This window comes from Colletotrichum acutatum, assembly GCF_030867785.1.
Source record: "Colletotrichum acutatum strain CBS 112980 chromosome Unknown BDZ83scaffold_87, whole genome shotgun sequence".
NCBI classification, from domain to species: domain Eukaryota; kingdom Fungi; phylum Ascomycota; class Sordariomycetes; order Glomerellales; family Glomerellaceae; genus Colletotrichum; species Colletotrichum acutatum.
The window spans coordinates 16,799-36,707 of NW_026849081.1; the positions used below are offsets into that span (position 1 = coordinate 16,799).

Here is a 19,909-nt window from a genome sequence, read left to right on the forward strand (position 1 = left end):
AGTTGCGCACCGATGCAACATTGTGCCGTAAGACTCATACGTTTGGTTAAGGGCCTGATAACATTGCCATTGAAATCTGGAGCGCCGAGATGAGATATTCGGGCATTGCCCATCCCTGGTATATAAAGCTATCATTAGATCTTATCTCGAAAACGAATGTCATAGAATGTCAATCATCTCTACACACCCGCAGCTCATCGATGCTGATGGGGCGGGTCTTCGAACAGGCGCAGTGGTGGAGGAAGGTAATGTCTGTAACATGATCGAATAGCAAAAGACTGTAACTGCAATAGCATCATGGTAGAATCATCACAAGCTCGGAGAATAATCAGTTTGAAGTCACTGGTCATAAGTGAAGACAGCGATAGAGCGAGCAGGAGTGCTTATGTGCATTGTGATATATATATATATATACGCTCGGCTCGGAGGAGCAATAGCAATCGACTCCGAACAAGCCCCCAGGGGCTGAAGTATGTGCATGAATCCAAGTGTTATATACTTGAAAAAGATTTGAGCAAATATGAACGGGAAGAAAGAGTCCATTTATCGCAGAAGAGCGTGGACAGTGGAGTTGTAAGTGTCGACGCAACCGCCGAGGTAGGTCGACGTCAGGGAAGCAGTCGTGTTCTTGGCGAGCGCGGCGAGGGCGGTGGTGCCGCACTTGAGGCCGAGGACGAAGGACTTGTGGATGGCGTCGGCGAGGAAGGGCGCAGTGTGGGTGTGGTCGTTGGGGTAGTTTGCGTTGGTGGTGGTCGCGCCGAGGCCCTTCATCGCCTGGGCGGCGTACTCGCCGTGCGGTACGAAGTAGTAGCCCTTAGAGGGGCCGCCAAGCTGCTCAACGGCGAGCCTGGGGGGTTGTGTTAGCCTCGACGTCGAGGAACGGGAAGGAGAAGGGAGGGTTGGAGGCTTACCATGCGTAGTAGAAGAAGCGGTCGTATCCGAACTTGTAGGTACCAGTCTCCCAGACGTTGTTGGGGGTCGCGGCGGCGATGATGACCTGCGAATAAGTGTAAGTCATATGTCCATGTGAGATCAAGGATCCAAGTCAGTGATCATACCTTGGCACCAGCAGCGTTGAACTTCTTGGCGGCGTTCTTGAGGTACGCAGGGTACGTGAGAACAGTCTCGGCAACACCACTTCACAACAGTCAGCATCTTTATTTTCTTCATGAAACCGGGGAACCAGCAAAGACTCACTTGTAGGTAGTCGAGCAAGTCTGCGCACCATCACCAAAGCAATCCGTCCGGCCATTGTCGGTAGGCGTAAGAGAGCCGCCGTCATTGTGTCCAAACTCAATCACGACCCAGTCACCCGACTTGACGAGCCCGGCCACGGTATCGAAGCGGCCCTCGCGGGTGTAGGAGCGCGCGCTGCGGCCGCCAATGGCGCGGTTATCGACCTTGGCCTTGCTGGTCGAGAAGGAGTACTGCAGGAACTGGCCCCAGCCCTCAGTGCCGGAGCCGCCGCCGCCCTTGGCCGTGGTGCTGTCGCCGCAGAGGTAGATCGTCGGGACGGTCTGGCGCTTCTCGACGGACTCGGCGTCGGTGGGGAGGGCGGAGGCCAGGCCGAGGAAGCCGGCGACGAGGGCGATGTTGGCGCGCATCGTGTCGTGTTTTTTGAGAGAAGGACTGTGGGTGAGGTAAAGAGTGACAAGGTTCTTCGGACCGAGCGAAGTGATTGTATGTGTCTCGCGAGAAGATGGGACGGAATGCTTCAGATTGGAGGAAGGGAAGCTTTTCCTTATAGCTTATAGGAGAGCGGCTCTTAACTGACTCTTGACAAGCTTTCCGTCAAGGCCGGGATACGTGGGAAATCCCATCTTTCAGCCAATATCAACCAAAGTCTAGTGCAACCCCTCGAACCCCGGCTCATTTGTTTCCAACGATCGCCTATACGCCTCCTCAATATCGCCAATGTGGAAAAACACCAGTTAAACTCGACGAGGGTGGTTTCCACTCGTCCGGGTGACCGGGTCCTCCCCTTCTCGGTCGAGTCCTGGGCGAGACCACAATCACGGGAAAGCGGCGGATTGCTCCAGCGGTCGACCACCGGGGGGCCGGTCCTCGTGGTGTGCCATATAGAGTAGACTTTTACGCTAGCGGGCGGCTGCAAGGCAAGGAAAAGACCAGCAATCAGACGAGCCGCAGGCTCGCAGCGGCACTTGAGGTCACATCGGGGCTCCTCTCCGCCCCGCACACGGAGGACGGCGGTGCTGCTTCGTTTCGAAAGGGGCCTGGTGAGTGCGTTCCTCGAATCTCCGTCGCTGGCTCTCTTCTCTGAGTTGTGCTACATGTACGGATGACTAGTGGAAGACTGCTTGGAGCCTCAGATCGATTACCATTGAGCATACGTAGGTCGTCTGATTGTCAGAATGCTGTCACAACATGGCTACTGTCTAGAAACCGAGCCGCTCACATAGCGTAAAGCTTCTAAACCACAGACATCCCTCACTCCTCTCCACCTACGGCTAACCGATGGCGCAATACAATTAATCTGGTTCAGTGGTTGCTGTGTGCTAGAAAGGGGCGTAGGAGGGAGGGGGGCTCTGTCTTTCGTGTTTCACGACGGCCGTCGTCGAGCAAGGGAAATCTCCGCCAATCGCGGGCTCTCGTCGTTGAGATGGCCCGTCCTCAACATCGTGGAGCACTGGGAGTTGGACCACCGACCACGCGGACTGAGGGCGGAGTATGGAGCTTCCAAGCTGGGATGTTCCCAGCGGAGAAGCCTTGCCTTTTTCGGCGACTAATTACGACCCGAATCGCCGTACACAGCAAGTCGGATACTAAGGCAATATTAATGAGGAAGGGGAGCAGTAACTCGTCCCCGCTTGTGGCCCGAGTTGAGCTGTCTGGTGCCTCGTGGGAAAGATGGCGCGAGAAATTGACTGGAGGTAGGCCGAAAGAGAAGAAAAGGGACCAAGTTGAGTCTAACCCCGCGTTGAAGTGCAGAACTTCTTCCCTTTTGGAACGGATCAGCCGACGGGAGCGCTTGTAGGCTGGCTTAAGAGGGGTTGTGACGGCGGAATCATTCGCGCCGTGTGACGTCTGCTCTGTTACGATTGTTCCATTCTTCCAGAATGACTCCAATGCAGTGGAAAGTTTGCCCAGACGCGGGCCCAAGACGGGATGCCGGCACTTGTTCTTGGGCTGCGTGCCGTACGTACTGAGTGGAGGGGGCGCAAGCCAGATTTGTTGAACTCGTTTAAATCACGGCTAACCGGATTTCCAAAAGGTTTGTGATCAGATGAACATGGCCGTCCTACCCGAGGGGGCTGCAGTCTGCTTATTGGTGCAAATTGTTCTCGGTGCAACGTCTGAAGGTGTCTCCAAGCTTTTGGGGAAGCAGGGCAGGGGTCATCCTGAGGATTGGCAAAGCTTAAACGAAGAGTGCGAGTCGAGGTATCTGTGCGGAGTGCTCCGTACTCGTGTTGCGCGCTGTTAGCGCAAAAGGTTGTTATGGGAGGGAGAGAGACTGAGAGAGAGCTAGGTAGTCAAGACCTCTGATGTGAGAAGGGAGAGCTGGGGGCTTGGTGATGATTATTCGTTAGTGTCTATTGTGTCATCTGTGCTCCCATCTTCCTGATATCTCTCATAAAGCAGACGAGATCGATAGCCTGGTCTAGATGCTTGTCGCGATGCCTGGGTGGGAATTCGCGTTCGGAAATTTGGTCACTTAAAAAGGTTGAAACTGGGGTAGGGCCCCTAGGGAGCTTAAAAGCAGATTGCAGGGTGAGTTGCGATGCGCTGCAGCTCTACGGGAATAAGAAATCCTTGTGGGTTCGACTCACCTCGGTGAACCAGTGACTCGGTGACCAGGCCGGTCGGCGACTCGGTGCGGACTCGGTGACCGGAAAGGTGAATGGGCTAGACCGAAAGCTGGCCGCTTCGCCGGGAGAATTGGCGCGGCTCCGGAACTTTATTATCCCCGCGCTTTCCTCTGTAACGCACTGTAATCCTCAGCCGAGAAACGTTGTCGTAGAACACCTTTGCATTTCAATGTAGCTTTTGATCATGATGGGTACTTGCCGCTTCAGAAGCAAGGCGGACTGTGTCCCAGACACACTTTTCCGTGCTCAAGGGCCGATAGAGTATCTTATGAGGTTCGGAACAAGTGCAATCATACGCAGATTGCCGCGTTTGAATCAACCCGGGCCTGCAGTAGTATCCGATTGATCTGAAGATCTCGAAATGGAACCATGAGGGAAGAGATCTTTTCCAACTGTGCGTCAAGCGTATTCACCCAGTCTTCGCTCAGCGATTTCTGTAGGCAGGATCCCCAACGACAGACAGCGCAAAAAGATCGAGGTTAGAAGCTAGTGAAAGATAGGCTTGTCCGATCGTCTAAATGTCTATGGTTCTTTGCACCCCTACTACTGTGCCGCATCTCCGGGTCGACCCCATAACCATGTGTTCGGGATCAACCATCCGTCAATTTTCAACACACTCATCGTCTTGATGCATGGACAGTATCTCAAGCTCCAACACAGAAGCTGCTGGCTGATGGATTTCGAGGCTGGCTGGAATGCGCCCCCTCTAGCAAGGGGTCCTGCGGTTGCCAGGGATGCTCATTGCTGACATCTTTGGACTGGGGGCGGATTACGGCTGGCGGAGCTGAATGCTTATCGGAATGCTCATTATTGGCCAGAATACGGCCACAGGAATTCTCGCAATGGGCCGAGAAACGGGTGCCTGCAAATTGGAAATGATGGGACCATTCTTAAAGAATCCCGCGTGGCCAAGCGAACGTTGGTCAGCCTGAGTTCAATAATTTTTACCCCTCGACTGGCGATCGACCCGAGATTTTGGAAGCCATCGTCAAGCGCAGCTACGATACAGAGGAGAACGGCACTACCGAGCTTGGCATCAATATATAGAGGAAGAAAGGCACGAAAAGGTTACACAGGAGTCACAGAAAGTGACATCAGAAAAGCTGCCATCATGGCGCCCACCGACAAGATCTCACTCGAGTTCATCGCCACCGGCAACGTCTGGATGCATACCGGGATGCAAGGCCAACCCATAGAGAACCGCAACATCGCCCTCCGCTTACTCCGCTCCTTCACTGGCGATTGGATCGGCCCCATGCCCCTCGGCGCATTCCTCATCCACCACCCCAAGGGCCCCATCCTCTTCGACACGGGCGTCTCGACGCACTGCACCGAGCCGGGCTACTTTCCCTGCTGGAACCCGGTGCCAGGCATTCTCAACAAGCTAGAGGTGACGAAAGAGGACGGCATCGTCACGCAGCTCCGGAAACGCGGCATCGAGCCCACCGATCTCCAGTTCATCATCATTAGCCATCTCCACCACGATCATGCCGGCGGACTGGAGGTTCTTGCTGTCGAGGCGCCCAATGTGCCCATCTATGTCGGCATGGAACACTGGGATGCGTTCGGGAAGCATCCCGTCTACGCTGCTATGCAAGGGTGCACGCCGGACCGGTGGCCGAAGGATTTCGAGCCACGGATCCTCGACTTTGAGGAGAAGCGCGCTGTAGGGCCGTGGGGCCGGTCGTGTGAGCTTGCACCAGGCGGGACTATTGTTGCGGTTGATACGCCGGGGCACGTGCCGGGTCATATCTCGTTGATTGTGGTGGGGGATAACGACGATGGGAGCAAGACGAGGTATCTGCTAACGGGGGATGCCACGTATGCGATTAACGTGTTGGATAAGGAGGAGCCAGACGGTGCGAATAGTGATCCTGTGGCGGCGTTTGAGAGTTTGAAGAAGATTAAGGCGTATGCTCGGAGCCACGACGTCGTTGTGCTGCCGAGTCACGATCCGAATACGCCCAGGTTGCTTAGGGATAAGGTGCTCTATAGGCCGGGGAAGCATTAGATGGATATTGCAGTGTCTGTAGCAGAAGAGACAGCATAGCTGTAAGTTGTAGGAATAAGCGTGTGGCTCATCAGAACAACCTCGGGTATAGGATGAGATGTGAGAAATGTCTATACTCTGTGGTATGCTCATGATACAAGACGACCTAGGCAGAATGAAAGATGCCAGAAATCCTCAAGCCATTCGGCACCGCACCTATGAGCTCAATTCAATTGGAATTGATTAAGAAAGTGAGGGCTTATGTGACTCCATACTTCACACTATCCATCGTTGGATTTACACTCCTGCCGAGTAATGACTTCGTAGGCTGGGCAATACGTGAATCGGGCGAGGAGAGGCGACGACAGGAGGAGAAGGCCGCTGCTGACACAGAGCTCTGGTAGAGGTCTTGGTACTGCTATCCTCCGTTGCCTCACGGGTGCCAGTACTGCTGCTGTTCATCATCCAATGAATGACGATAGCTGAGAATAGAACTGAAACAATCATCAGCACAATCGATTCTGACCAGTAAGAACGAAGCTCAAGTGCTTACTATCGCTTGTGCAACACATCATGCAAAGCCACGCAACCTCCCCCCGCAAACCCACTATGGTAATGCAGTTACTATTACATGATGTTAGCATTTCATCACTTCGAAAAGTGGTCTTGTATCTGGAGTACCTACAGTAGACTGCTGCCCATTGTGGCTATCGAACCGATGATGGTTCTCTTCGCCAGTTGCCGAAGCCTACGGTTTGGATGGTTGGTTGAATGAGCCACGGGATGAAAGTAACGGAAACCGGTGGTGGAGGGTAGCCAGCGCAGCGAATATGTTCCTAATGATCGATTAAAAGACGTCAACGAGTAAGAAACTTGACCTACTGCAGAGTGGCTGCAAGAACAAAATGGTCAGGTAAACCTAGAATCATGATAAGCATCTGTAGGTACTGTAAGCTCCGGGGTGGGACTCCATTACAGTGGCAATAGGATCTATTGCAATGAGTGGTATCATCGATTGCCAGCGAAAGTAGATGCGACAACCACCACCATACAAATCCCAGACAGTACTAAAGTGGAAACATTAGTAAATAGCCTACAGGTATGGTGTGTTTGTGGAGAGAAACTCACTCTGCAATATTGTAGCTGCTAATCGTCCCGTAGATGCCTAGCACTAGATATCAGCCGAAATGCAGGAGAACGACAGGAGCAGGAAGTTCCGAAGGAATCAGAACATGGTTGGTTCAACCCACCAATGACCAGGAAAATATTCCAGAGATACAACTTAGATCTCAGTCTTGGTTTTCTAGTACTGCGAATGACGTGCTTTGGCATTGCTCAGCATGGCTCCAGTCGCTTTCCTTTGTTCAGTATATACTCACTGCACGATCCACAAGAAACAGGAAGATGAACTAGATTGCGTCAATAGAAAAAGCAAACTCGTTTGAACATGAGGCACTAACAATCTAGATATGTGAATTAGCATGCTGAAGGGGTATCGCTCGTGAACGACTCTTACCTTGCTTCCCATGTAGATAATGGGGCATAGAAGTGCTGTTGCTCTGCAGGTTGCTTTGCTCGTACCATTTCCTACCACGAACTGCATGATGAGGGCAGAGACCGAATATGCCAGTGATGTTCCGTAAATGAGAAAAACGAGCCAGATGATCCACGGTAAGTTATGCCAGCCCTTCCTTCTGACTCTCACCGCACGCAGCGTGATGAAGCTGGATAGCACACAAGCGGTCGTGATTTCGATAATGCAACTGCAAAGCTTCGCAGCAAACGGGCTGTGATACCAAATCTCTTCATCATCTCTCTTGCCAATCACATCCATGGCTGAGACGAGTCCTGGTGATATGGCAGCCATCGTAATGTTTGAGTTGAAGTTAATGCCTTGGTGTTGTGTGAGACGAAAGTATATTCGGCTCAAGATGTATTGAAGTCAAAATTAGAACCGATAGCGCTCGGCGCTAAGATTCATTGAATACTAAGACGAGACGCCGTTTAATATCTTCCGAGAGAACCTTGAGGCTCTGGCAGGAATGAGAATGGTTCATGGGGGACTTCGGAATGTCCGTTGAGCAAGCTGAGCATCGAGGCCCATGAACATCACGCCACTGCTCTCCGCGCCGTTAATAACGCATGTGATCGGCCGTACACCTCACAGCGGTATTGGGCAGGGCACAGTGCCTTATCATCAGCGGCATCGAGGAAAAAGCAAAACAGATTGCGGTCTGATAGTTGTTTCCGTGTGCAATTGGGCTGTTCCCCCAGTGCCGACATCCTTTGGCAGATCATGCGGGACTAAGGTATAGTGTCAAGAAGATGTAGACCGGCAACGCCGAGAAAAACGAAAAAAAGCGCTAGCCAGGGGATAGGCGCTAGGCTATAGAATGATAAATCCTTAGGGTGATATGTTCCTCTTTGATTCGCTCAACAGACTGCGATGCCTTGGCCACACCATTGCAGAAGCATGCATCTCTTCGCATAAGTCTTCAGCATGAAAGACGTCCCTCCATCAGGAAAAGGACTCATAATTCCTGGCGACAATTTAGCCCTCGAGGTTTTCTGACGCCTCGCAGTGGCGAGATCTTGCCGAAAGACGTTGTTTGGAGTAACGCCTTCCTACGTCCTCATGATTAGGTAGGGAGCGGATATTTCCATCGGCCAGTCTGACCATCGAACCTCTTTGGCATACTGTTGTTTTCGTAAGACTTAGTGCAGCACTGCGCTTTTGCCGTCTTCGTCATAGTGTGAAGTAACTAGCGGTATTCGGTCCACATCTTTGAACCGCATTGAATCTCATCTACACCATCGCGTCGTGGCCTTCACGCAGCTTGTCCTGTACTCATCGGGCGTCGGGCGTCGGACTTTGCATTGTGCCAAGCGATGCGATTTGATTGGAAGGTCTCCCTGGAAATTAATTTACCCAGCCATTTGGAATGCGACGCAGTACGCAACAGTGATGCCATAGATGTCGCTGGTATTCATGTGGCGACTGGCATTTGTGATGGCGAAGGCTGGATGGAATTCCGGAAATCATATTGCGATTCGCTATCTGACAGAACCCAGGATATACTGATAGTTTTTGGTGATAAAGTTCTAGTAACGATGTCTACATGTCCTACAGGTTATTGGATACACCATGTCTAAGGAAACCATTGTAGTTTGCTTTAGGCGTGATCCTGAGAAGGAGTATCTGCAGTAAGAATGAGCCGAACATATCCTCCGGACAATCACAAAGCCTTCTCTCCCGCCAAAAGAAGCCCTCATTCATGCTCTCGCATAAGGCTCCGACATTGCGAGTTCAGGAAAACGATTGTTTGACCGCCATTATCTACATGCCTGGCATCTCTGAGCGTTTGGACAGTGACCATTGTCACACAAGTTTGCCAACATCACAGCTGCGTCATAGTTTTGAATCCCCACAGAGTTCAAAGGCTTCAATTCAATAGCACTTCATCGCGTGTTTGTTTCAATTTCTCAAGGCTGCGTCATCTGTGATCTCTACACGAGCTCGGCAGTACTGGAGACTGCGATCTGCAACGAGAACCAGGAGCTGACATCCACCCAGCGGCATCCACCAGCATCCATTACGGAATGGTAACATCACACTAGAACATTCTATCCTTCGATGCTTCGATGGAATGCTTCGTTGAAAAGAAAAGAAGCCACCAGCATGGCTTCTAGAAGGATGCACCTTCGAGAGACGGTAAAGATCGTCAGTAAACTTCAACAGCTTCGGAAAGAGCGGCCAGTCGTTCGATACAGTCGCTTCTCAGCACTTTTAGGGATCGAAATGTCATTTATGACCATACCTATAGCTAAGTCTTGTACGACCCGGACTTGTCCGGCATGCCACCAAACTTGACGTGAGCTCCTCGTCATATGGCGCGTCCATCGACGCTGTCCACAGCGGCATCACTCATGGCACGCATTCCTCCGGCAGAGAAAGACACCAAGCGAATGAAGATCATTGTTGTTACAGGCGTGCTTCGGAACAGCAGTACTTGGCATTTTACCCAACCATCGACGGATACGAACGCCTGCATGTGGTCTCACTGGTCTGCGGACTTGGCTAGCCTATACTCGAAGCATTTCACCAACGACGAGTGCCAATCTGACTGGGTGGGCAGACACACCGCTTCAAAGTACAGGGGCTAGAGGATGTGCCCTATTGGGCGTTCGGACGAGACGATCCGGACTAACATGTCTCATAGGCGCAAGCTCAGGTCACTCCTGTCCGGAGCTGATAGACCGCCAAAGAGGAAATACAGTAAATTTAGCCCAGAAGAACTTTATTGCGGGGTCTAGAAGCTGTAGGGATGAATGCAATTGGACGTTAGTCCAATCAATACGCTTGTCAAAAATTGTGGCTTCGCCAACGGTCGTCGTACTTGGGTAAGGGGGGGGGGGGATCAATCCCATGTTCGAGATCGAATGAAGCGAGTCCTAGTAAACCCCAGAGATGCTGTTATGACAGTTGATTAAGGGAACTGATTAGTTATTCTTCTTACTGGCCACAGAATTCTTGAAAAAAAGCAGATGAAATGAGGATGTAGCTTAGATAGGGGCTTTTCCCTCCTACAATCAATATCTGCAGCGGGACGATCGACGATCGATTAGAACTAGACTTCCAAGTCTGCATACCCTGTTCAATTTGTTGCTCTTATCGGGCTACTACAGAAGCTAAGTGTCGCAAAAACGACGCCGTTAATTGCGGGCAGCAATTAACGCCATATATTCCCTACGAAGCCTAAGCATAAGTTGAAGACCATACATGCGGGGATACTAGCCTTGTGTGGATGTTAGGATGAATGCCATCGCTTAGAGGGTGTAAGATGATTCCCTCAACATTCATGTTTATATCAACACCTACCTCAAGGAGACCATAATGCAACATGAATATTCCAGACTCTGCCTTGCAACTGTCATTATAAGTCCAGACTCGAAGGATCAGTGAATCAAGGCGAGGGTATCAATCAAAGGTAGTATATCTGGAAGTATGTGTATATCTGGAGCTCGAGGTGCTGGACGATCTATGCTTTCTCCGAGAGCATTAATCCCACCAGATCAAATAGTCACTGAAAATCACAAAAGGAATTTGAAAAGGTCCGCCATCAACAAAGGTTTCCTTTTGATCACGTGTCGAAATTCTCTTGAGAATCATTATCTCATCTATTAACACAGAATCTATGCGATGCACATCTACTCCTGGACAACTACCCACATAATTCTCTCAAACACGGCACAAACGACCATTCTGAGTCGGGAAGCCATCAAGCTGGCGCGTGACGTACCAACTTTCGCTGCCGACACCCAAGTTGGCATAGAAGACACCAGTGGGATCAATCTTTTGCTTGAATGCGAGCAGGCGGGCGTACTTCTCGGTACCGTAGAATGACTGCTGGAAGTCAGGCTCAGTCACGTCACCCTCGCTGGCATATCCGCCACCGCCAGGAGTGACGTCCCGCCAAGGCTTCATCCACTCGTTGGTCAACAGCTTCGACTTCTCAGCGACAACCTCAGCGGGCGTGCCAACGTCCCAGCCCATGACGGAAATGGCAAACATGGCAGCGCCGCGCCACGCCGGGTTGACGGCGTTGTCGGGGTAAGGGCCGGGGCCGCCGGTGATGCCGAAGCCAATGATCTGACCGCCCTTGTCGCTGAGACCCTTGATAGCCTCAAAGGTAGCGTTGAACTTGGTGGCGTCGGAGAAGTTCTCAGTAGGGAAGAGACGGCACGCCGTCTTGGCGGCCGTACCTCCGACGGACTCCTTGGGGAATCCTGCCTTCCAGGCGGGGAGGAAGCTCTTGTGCTCGGTGTAGACGGGATCGACGGCGATGCCCAGCTCCGTCCACTTGGCGAAAAGCGGAGCGGTGAGCTCCTTGAGTTGGACGAGGGTCATGTTGGGGGCGAACCAGGGGAGCATGGTGAAGGTAAGGGCATCGGGGCCGGTGTGGAAGATGTTCCAGTACTCGTAGTTGCCGGCCGCGTTCCAGGTGGGAAGTCCCTCCCAGTAGGCCTTGACGCCAGCCCAGAAGGCTTCGTGGCTGACGGTCGCGCTGGTGCTGAAGCTGAAGGTCATGACGGCAATGGTGTCGATCTTGGGGTAGGCCCTGACGACGTATGAGGTAACGACACCATAGGTGTCTGATGAAAGGTCAGCTTGTGTTTCTTTTGATGATGAATGGCTCAACTTACTTCCACCGCCGCCTCGAAGAGCCCAGAACAGCTCAGTGTTCTGCTTCTCGTTGGCAGTAACGAAGCGTCCATCGGGAGTGACGACATCGATGCTTAGGACCTGAAGAAATACAGCATTAATAAAGAAATTCATGTAATAGAACATACAAAAAAGCATTCTTACTGAGTCAGCAGCAATGCCGTACTTGGGCGACAGCGGTGAGTGACCACCACCAGCGAGGTAGCCTCCAGCATAGCCGACAGTCATGCCCTCGCCTCCAACGGCAGTAACACCGAACTTCTCAGCTGCTTCATACAATTCAAAGCCCTGAACACCGGCACCGACCTTGAGAGCGGGGCCAGAATAAGAGGAGGTGGTGTAGGTCTGATAGAAGTTGATACTCTTAAGGTGGTGGGTCCAGACGGAAAGGGCACCGGATCCAGAGGAGCGACCGTTGAAGTCATGACCAGTGTTCTTGACCACGAGACGAATGTTGAGGTTGCGGGCAAAGTTGACCGCGAGCTGAATCTGCGCCACATTCGTGGCCTTAACGACGTACGAGGGGAAACCACCGACGGTGCAGGTGCCGGTGGAGCTGTTGTCGACTGAGGGCGGCATGCAAGTCAGGCCCTGGTACAGAGGGCTCATGACTGAGGTTGGATCCTCGGTACTTTACATTTTATTAGCATTTTGGAATCAAAACGTAGAGGACAAGAGGCTTTGGCTTACTGGATCGTAGAGTTCGTCCACTGGTTGGTGATGTACTCGCAACGAGTGGCATCATAGTTGCCAAAGTCATCAAAGCAAGAAGCGCCGATTGGCACTGTCTCAGTGACGGCAAATCCGGTGAGGAGGTTGAAGACACTCCATACTGCCTTGTTTGGCCAGAGGAGGTCCCCGGGGTAAGTTTTGCACTTGTTGAAGGTGCGGGCCGTTCCAGAACGCTTCTCCCCGGCGGCAGTGGTGTCAAAGTCAAAGAGGGAAATGTTGGAGAGGGAGAGGTCCGTGAGGTTGGCCAAAACGGCGTCCGTCAGCTGAACGCTCTCCTCTTTCAAGAGATCATTGGAAGCGGCAACGACAACGGGCTCAGCGGCCGGGGCCACTGTGGACTTGTTGGCTTCTACAACACGAGTGGTAGGTTAGTCATGACACAAGTCGTAAAGCAGTCGCATGCGAACCCTCAGGGGTTCAGATGTGGAAAGTCAAAATGCGAGATCAACATACCGATTACTGCATCGTCAACCACAATGGTCTGAGCGTACGCCAGAGGCAGGGCAGCGGCCAGGAGGAGGGCCTGGCTGAGTCGAGACATATTGTGTGCCAAGAGATTTGGGGGTTGAGAACTTCAGACTGAAGGAGTAAAAGATTGGACAGAGGGCGCGACAAGAAACGGGTTTGCGTGCTTGTCAGACAGGAACCTCCAATGGTTGATCACCGGGTTTGTGGCTGGCGGTGCGGCGGGAAAGAGGCGAGCGTGCAGAAACGAGCAGTACACCACGAGATTTATAACATCCACGTGGAAGCGTTGCATCTTGCCATCCTTCTTTTACACGCCAGTAATACCACGCGTATGGTTCAATAACAAGTGCGAGACATTTCCACTGCCGTACTGCCCGTTGTCGATAGTCCACGGTTGGTACTGCCTACCTGAGCCCGCCGACATATCCCGGCCGTCCTCGCAGTCGTGGCGGAGACCTTGCATTCGATAGCGGCAGAGGCCACGACATCTCACCAAATTACGAGGATGAAGGACTCAAGGAGGAAGGGACCATTTGGACGAGAAGAGATCTTGGGCCCGCCCCCGGGCAGGAATTGCACTGGGGCCCGGGCTCGCTTACACAGATCTGGATGTCTGTTTGGCCGAGGGGTTCGGGGGGAAGCAGACTAGAGCAACGTTGGTGGCGAGAGTCGTAAAAACCCCGCGCCGGGGGTTGCAACGGCGGGACATTAACAACATCGGCATTGAAAAACTGCGCAAGTAGCAGGCTGGCTGGTGTCTCCAGGTCCGTGGTTACAACTTCTTCTAGACGTTCTCTCCCGAGTGCCGGCGCCGCGCCGCCGACACTAACGGTTTAAGAGCAATGTCTGTGGGCAAAAGTCTGCCACACTCTTGGACGAGTTCGTCTCTTGAGATGGAGCTGGGGAGCGGTTGAGGCGTCTGCCAGCTTTAAGCCAAGCTGGATAAGCCCGGTCTATTCGTAGTCTATCCGTACCTATCAACGTCTGTCTTCTTCCGAGAGGCATGGTGGCGAAGAGAGTGTCGGGAGCTGGGGATCATTCATATTGAACATGGCCCCCCGGTGAACCTTCTGCACGCTTTGTCCTCTTCCGGGCACCGCCACTCCACCGCGCACCTTGTCCGCAACGAAATTCCGGCTGTCCGCGTCTGTGAATCTCCACTGTAGAGTCTAGGGATCCCCGAAAAACGATCTTGGAGTTTGGTGCAATGGTTGGCGAGTCTGAGGGATTTGCGAACAAACTGCCCATTATCCACATAATAAGGGATGTGGATAGCGAGCCGGGCCTCTGGGGAAGACATTGAGTTTATCTGTGCGATCTTGCTAATGTCTCATAATTCGTCAACTAAGTAAAATCAAACTAGACTGTAGATGAACCATCAAATCGGTCACATCTATCAAAGACATATCCAATCGACATGTCAAAATCGGGGCGGAGAAAAGTCGTACGACTTTACCTACAGCCCCAAACGTGTTTCTCATTGCGACCCATGGAAGACACCGCAAGAGTCCAGAAATTGGAGAGCGAATCTTTGAGGGGAGATTTGCCGTCTTAAGGGGGTTTCCTCGCCGCATGATTGTCTGCAAATTCGTCCTGCGCCAACGCGGCACAGCAAACTCTGTTTTTCTTCAACCCTGTCCACCAGGTAACATCCGGAAATCACTACTTGGTCGCCAAGGGGCCAGGACTCAACCCGAGTCGCTGATGGACTTTCTACGATTCATTCACACTAACCGCTAGTGCTCAACAAAGACATCAGCTCCACCTCACTCATCTAATGCCTGACGGTGGTTGCCTGCATTTCTTCAAAGGCGAGAACGTCCCTCGCAAGCCTCGGTCGGAGCGATGAAGAAAGAGGGGACGTCGTATTCACAAATCACCGCGTAACAAAAGTGCGAGGTTGTATCCTGAATCTCATTCACCGGCCCCATGTTCCGGGCACCACCACGACGCCTTACTCAGATTGTGATGCTATGCGGACCGAACTAATCCACTTACCGATCCAAGGCCGCATAGCAGGCTTCTATCCGGTGGGCTTTTGCAAAAATACGATTCGTCTTGGGCCAGAACACGGTCGGCCAACAGCAGATTTCAGCTCAAATGTATATTGGCCTAGGGTTGATTGCATCTCCTATAGTGATGACTGGGCATAAGCGGCACAGCCGGAGGAGTATCGAGCACATACGGATGAAATGTGAGGCTGTTTCTCGATGGACGATGTGAAGCACCTACCTCATCCAGAGCCAATGATACCCTGTACAGAGTGGTTGCAGTGTTCAGATCTTACAATGCGGTTGATTGCACTTGCCCTTCCGTAAGTAAGGCGCTGCATTATGTGACTCTACACTCTATCCTCCAATTCCACTACGTCTCATCGTGGATGGCTTTCTGCCTGACTGGATCATCTACACCATGGATGTGCCAGATGATACCGAACAGTCTTGCCTCCATGGCGTATTGATAGCCCATTGGAGCAAGAAAGCCGGGTTTCTGCCCGGATTGTCGGTATTAAGCTTTCAAGTTATCTGGAATAGTCCGCGCGATCCTTGTCTAGAGGCATGAGAGACTGCAGGAACCTGATAGTCCAGGGCCTGCAGTGTTCGAGAATGAGCCATCCTTGACAGCTTCCTGGCATCTTCTCGAACGCCATTGCACAGCCAGCCACTCACAAGGCTTCCTATTCATCTTTCCTAAGCCAAGCCTCGGGTACGCAAGGCCCATGTATCCTGAAGCCTGAAGGAGCATTCCCTGCTTGGCAGTGAACCAGCGAGCACAAGATCTCAATGTCTCCTGGTGCTGGCGGAGGAACGACCCTGAATCAGCGTGCTGCCGGCTTGTGGTCTCCGGCCAGGGATGCAGCAATGCTACCCAACCGGCGGAGATTTGAAGAACTTCAGCAAGTTTTCTGCGGCAACCCCCAAGCCTCCTCTCTGCCCTGTTCTCTTACTATCCGTGGAAATCACCGACCGGGAACTTGCGAGACTAGTCCGTCTCAACCCCAGCCTTACCATGAAACGGGGTCGTAGAGAATGCAGGTCTGTCACGATTGGCGTACCACTAGGCAGGATCGAATGCTGAATACTCCCCCTCCAGTCCATTTGAACACATTCCTCTCGTAGAGGCTACAGATGGACGTTACCTTGCTTCCCTGTTCAGCGTAAGATCATAGCTAGTGTCCTGGTTTTCTCCTGTTACGGATGGCGATGGTAAGCAACTATGCTCAAGAACATTGACCAAGCGTTCCCAAGATCAAGATCCAACTGCTGAGGGCTCCCTTTTTCCAAGAGTAGCCAATACGAAGTACGATTTCTCAGTGTCCCAGGAGGAACTCGAGAACCAACACGTTGTATATATCTCACAAACCTCCCCACGGGCCCATCGCGCATCCGACCCCCGATGCTTTTCTTCGATCTCTCCCCGGCCTGCTCTCCCACCCCCGGATTCCAAGTTTAACTTTGGTGCCAAGTCTGCAGTGGTTCAAACTTTACTTTTATTTTCATCAGCACAATCCGAATTCCACATTCGTTCTTTGACTGTGAGACGAGGGCCAAGCATGGAACTCGTCGCTCAGCGGGCCGTTGAGGCTCGGTGGGCTAATGTCGAGGACCTGCCATCGACGCCTTTGCAGAAGGTGATCATGGCAATTCTGTTTTTGTTCACGTTGACTGCATTCTTGACCTACGCCTTGAGAATGTACAGCAAATGGACGTCAAAACAGATTGGACTTGGTAAGTCGACCAACCTAAGCTTCTATCATCGAGTTTTCGTCTCATATTTCCATCAGATGACTGGTTCATGACCGGAGCCATGGTAAGACCAGGCGTGCATCCACCGGCAGAGTGCCGATCACCACCTTTGGGTGCTCCTTAACCTGACTAACATCGACATGGCAGTTCTTCTCAATGGCGCTCCTGGCTCCAACATACATGTTCTTCAAGTACTACTACGCCGGCTTCCCTACCGCGGCGTTGCCTGAAGACTGGGACCCCGCCCCCATGCTATTCTGGAACTGGATTATGCAGGTCCTTTACAATCCCATCCTCGCGCTCGTGAAATCATCCATTCTGGTTTTTTTGCTACGCCTGGGTGGGCACAAGCGCGGCGTACGATGGACCATTTACGCCCTCAATGCTATTAACCTTGCGACAATGGTGGCCATTTTCTTGGTGGTGCTATTCCAGACTCTTCCGATAAATGCCTTTTGGGATTCGACCATTCCCAAGCAAAGGGAGATCGACGGCCCGCTATTTTACATCGTCAGTGCCATCATCACTATCATCACCGACTTCTTTGTTCTCGCCATTCCTTTTTGGATCTTCCTCGGTTTGAAGATGCGCATGGCCGCCAAAATTGGATTGATAGTGGTATTCTTAGCAGGTGGAGTGTAAGTCATGGCGCCCGAGAGACCGGCATAAACCTAGAAGGCCCGGATTGACCTCGTACTTGAAGCTCTCGATGCTAACTCTGTGCAAGGTCAATCATTGTGGCCATCCTCCGTGTCCACGAACTCCGGAAGAAGTTCTACAACATCACCCCTGGCTACGATCCCCGAGACGGCATCGGCGACACATACAGCGCAATCGAAGTCAACCTCTCCATCATCGCCGCCTGCGTCCCGGCTCTGCGTCCACTCTTCCGCAAGTGGATGCCGGGCATGTTCTCCAATAAGAGCAGCGCCGACAATGCAGGATACAACAGCAGTCAGTATGGTCGTTACGGTGCCGGCACTGGGAACGGCACGGGAACCGGTCGACTGAATCGGAACACTGTCGGCAACGGGTTCCCGCTAAAGGACATGCGAAGCACCCACACCGAGATCCGAGGCCACTCACCAGACGGTAGTGAAGAGGAAATTATGACCTACAACGGCATCATCAAGACGACCAATGTAAGAGCGAAGACAAAGATTGATTCTATGATTTGAGGATACTAAGGAGTTTTACAAGGTTCATGTCTCGTATGATGATTCGGTTATGACGGATAAGGACTCAGGACGGGAGCAATTGAATTCGGAGAAGCCAGTGAGGCGCAACAGCAAGTTCGGGGTCGGTTCAAAGTAACGATTGGGTTGAAGGAGCAAGGGACTTTTAGAAGTGAATTGGCATGAGCGTATGATAAAAAATTACTTATCTCGCTATTTAATGGTCTCACTGTGTGCACTGGAAGCGCCAGTAATTTCCTCCGTTCGTAGAAGCCTCGTTGAAGGTGAATAAAGTATCAATCTTCCCTCTCTGCATCGGCGATACTTTGAACCCCAGACATGTAGATGAATTGGTTCCAAGACCTGTTAAGATGTAAGCCGTGGCTGAATTATGACCTGCCAATGTGTATTAGCTCACTGCGGGCAAATGTATACCTTGATGCGCAAGTGTGTGAACCCAGTTGGCATTGCCGTTTAGCAGTCATAAGTCCATCCCAAGCAGGTTCCATCCGTGCAGGCAACACAATCCTTCTTTCCATTCACGCATTCCTGGCAATAGAAGCCATCGCGGGTCTGGCGAGTTTCGATACCATTGCCAGCAATAGCTGGCACTGCAGCTGCAAAGCTGGCAATGAGGCCGAGCGTAGTGATGATGGCGGCGAATCTCATATTGAAACGATTTTGTCAGGATTGGTGAAAGAAGGTGTCGATGTCAAATATGCAGCATGTACTGAAGGCTAGAGTGTACTTATCTCTTCGACTTAGCAACAATAGAAGATCAGCGCCTTCGGAAGAACGGTCTATATAAGTGTTCTGAACACGCCTTGTTTAGGAATTGCTCTATGGTACATGGCTAGAGTCGCTTCTTCCCAATTTTTCTCCTTCGGACGACCGGGAAGAACATACGTCGCGACGAACAGCCGGTGACCTCATTTCTTCCAAGTCAGATACTCTTTTGAGGCAACTCCTGCAGCGATGGCTGTGACATGCATTGATACGAGGTCTCCGAAGAGACAGATTGTGACGACTCTTGATAGAGAACCCAGTTTTGAAGGCCCCGCAGAGGGGAGTCAGACGATTCCAACGCGTAAGTGGTGGAAATAGGATCAGCCAAATGTCAAATAGGGTAGGTGAAAATTAAATGTTGCCACATACTAGATGGTAGACTATTTTCCGCCTTCTCTTGGCCTAAGTCTAGGCGGATATGATGTTGTAGACGGAAAACGACCAGCCTTGAGGTGCATAGCCGTCGGCGCCAACCTCGCCAATAGTTCGCTTAAACGGTTTTGGTGGGCAGTGAGACTCGGGAGCAACGAACCAGAAGTCGGATATTCTCGCCAGGCTGCAGCAAGTTTCCAATGTCGCATCCGCTTTAATATTTTTACGCTGGATTACTGCATCAGTGTACATGAGGCCTTGAAATAGCCCTTCTTGGTTTTGCACAATTGAGTTTCACACTTTTCTTGCCAGTAATTTTGCCCGGGTATTGATCCTAGAGCTTGGAGAATAATCATGTACTAGACAGCTGGAAATTTCAAACTTGGAACTTTTGCCAACTTATGATGGATGATCAGAATAGCATAGCAGGAGACTTGCGGGGTCTGACCAAACACAATTAAAACACATGGAATGATTCAATGGCTCATGACCTAGCTAAACAAGGATAGATCAACGAATCAGGTAGCGTGAGCGAGCGACGAAGCCAACATTTGGGATCAGGAACTGGAATATGTAGCAATCAGATCATC

At 51.7% G+C, this 19,909-nt stretch overlaps 5 protein-coding genes across 5 annotated transcripts; 2 read left to right on the forward strand and 3 right to left on the reverse strand.

Moving 5' to 3' along the window:
• Window positions 1-474: 474 nt before the first annotated feature.
• On the reverse strand, window positions 475-1,604 carry BDZ83DRAFT_784716 (GDSL-like Lipase/Acylhydrolase; the record flags this gene model as incomplete). Its single annotated transcript, XM_060515614.1, has 4 exons — window positions 475-847; window positions 912-997; window positions 1,059-1,137; window positions 1,198-1,604. 4 exons carry the CDS (start codon window positions 1,602-1,604, stop codon window positions 544-546), a joined length of 876 nt encoding a protein of 291 aa, XP_060361975.1. The 3' UTR covers window positions 475-543.
• A 2,901-nt stretch (window positions 1,605-4,505) lies between these two features.
• BDZ83DRAFT_440662 (metallo-beta-lactamase superfamily protein) lies at window positions 4,506-5,976 on the forward strand. Its single transcript, XM_060503101.1, has one exon. The coding sequence runs from the start codon at window positions 4,939-4,941 to the stop codon at window positions 5,836-5,838; it is 900 nt and encodes a 299-aa protein (XP_060361976.1). The 5' UTR covers window positions 4,506-4,938; the 3' UTR covers window positions 5,839-5,976.
• Window positions 5,977-7,801, reverse strand: BDZ83DRAFT_440661 (uncharacterized protein). Its single transcript, XM_060503100.1, has 10 exons — window positions 7,334-7,801; window positions 7,278-7,280; window positions 7,197-7,226; window positions 7,068-7,140; window positions 6,946-6,982; window positions 6,794-6,884; window positions 6,700-6,736; window positions 6,503-6,653; window positions 6,371-6,441; window positions 5,977-6,311 (listed from the first exon to the last, which is right to left on the reverse strand). The coding sequence occupies exons 1-10, from the start codon at window positions 7,682-7,684 to the stop codon at window positions 6,115-6,117; spliced, it is 1,041 nt and encodes a 346-aa protein (XP_060361977.1). The 5' UTR covers window positions 7,685-7,801; the 3' UTR covers window positions 5,977-6,114.
• A 3,255-nt stretch (window positions 7,802-11,056) lies between these two features.
• BDZ83DRAFT_584139 (uncharacterized protein) lies at window positions 11,057-13,313 on the reverse strand (the record flags this gene model as incomplete). The annotated part of the gene is made up of 5 exons (XM_060505730.1): window positions 11,057-11,970; window positions 12,022-12,121; window positions 12,185-12,671; window positions 12,731-13,121; window positions 13,226-13,313. 5 exons carry the CDS (start codon window positions 13,311-13,313, stop codon window positions 11,057-11,059), a joined length of 1,980 nt encoding a protein of 659 aa, XP_060361978.1.
• Window positions 13,314-16,793: 3,480 nt separating this feature from the next.
• Window positions 16,794-18,300, forward strand: BDZ83DRAFT_754773 (uncharacterized protein; the record flags this gene model as incomplete). The annotated part of the gene is made up of 5 exons (XM_060514527.1): window positions 16,794-16,968; window positions 17,025-17,050; window positions 17,134-17,624; window positions 17,714-18,128; window positions 18,187-18,300. 5 exons carry the CDS (start codon window positions 16,794-16,796, stop codon window positions 18,298-18,300), a joined length of 1,221 nt encoding a protein of 406 aa, XP_060361979.1.
• Window positions 18,301-19,909: the final 1,609 nt, after the last annotated feature.

Excerpts from the sequence above, each read along its gene's own strand:
- BDZ83DRAFT_440662 (XM_060503101.1), top strand. The coding sequence starts at position 4,939 with ATGGCGCCCACCGACAAGATCTCACTCGAGTTCATCGCCACCGGCAAC.
- BDZ83DRAFT_440661 (XM_060503100.1), bottom strand. The coding sequence starts at position 7,684 with ATGGCTGCCATATCACCAGGACTCGTCTCAGCCATGGATGTGATTGGC. Across the intron at positions 6,885-6,945 it reads AGCAGCTACAATATTGCAGA|TACTGTCTGGGATTTGTATG; the intron begins GTGAGTTTCTCT and ends TTTCCACTTTAG. Across the intron at positions 6,654-6,699 it reads GTTCTTGCAGCCACTCTGCA|GAACATATTCGCTGCGCTGG; the intron begins GTAGGTCAAGTT and ends ATCGATCATTAG.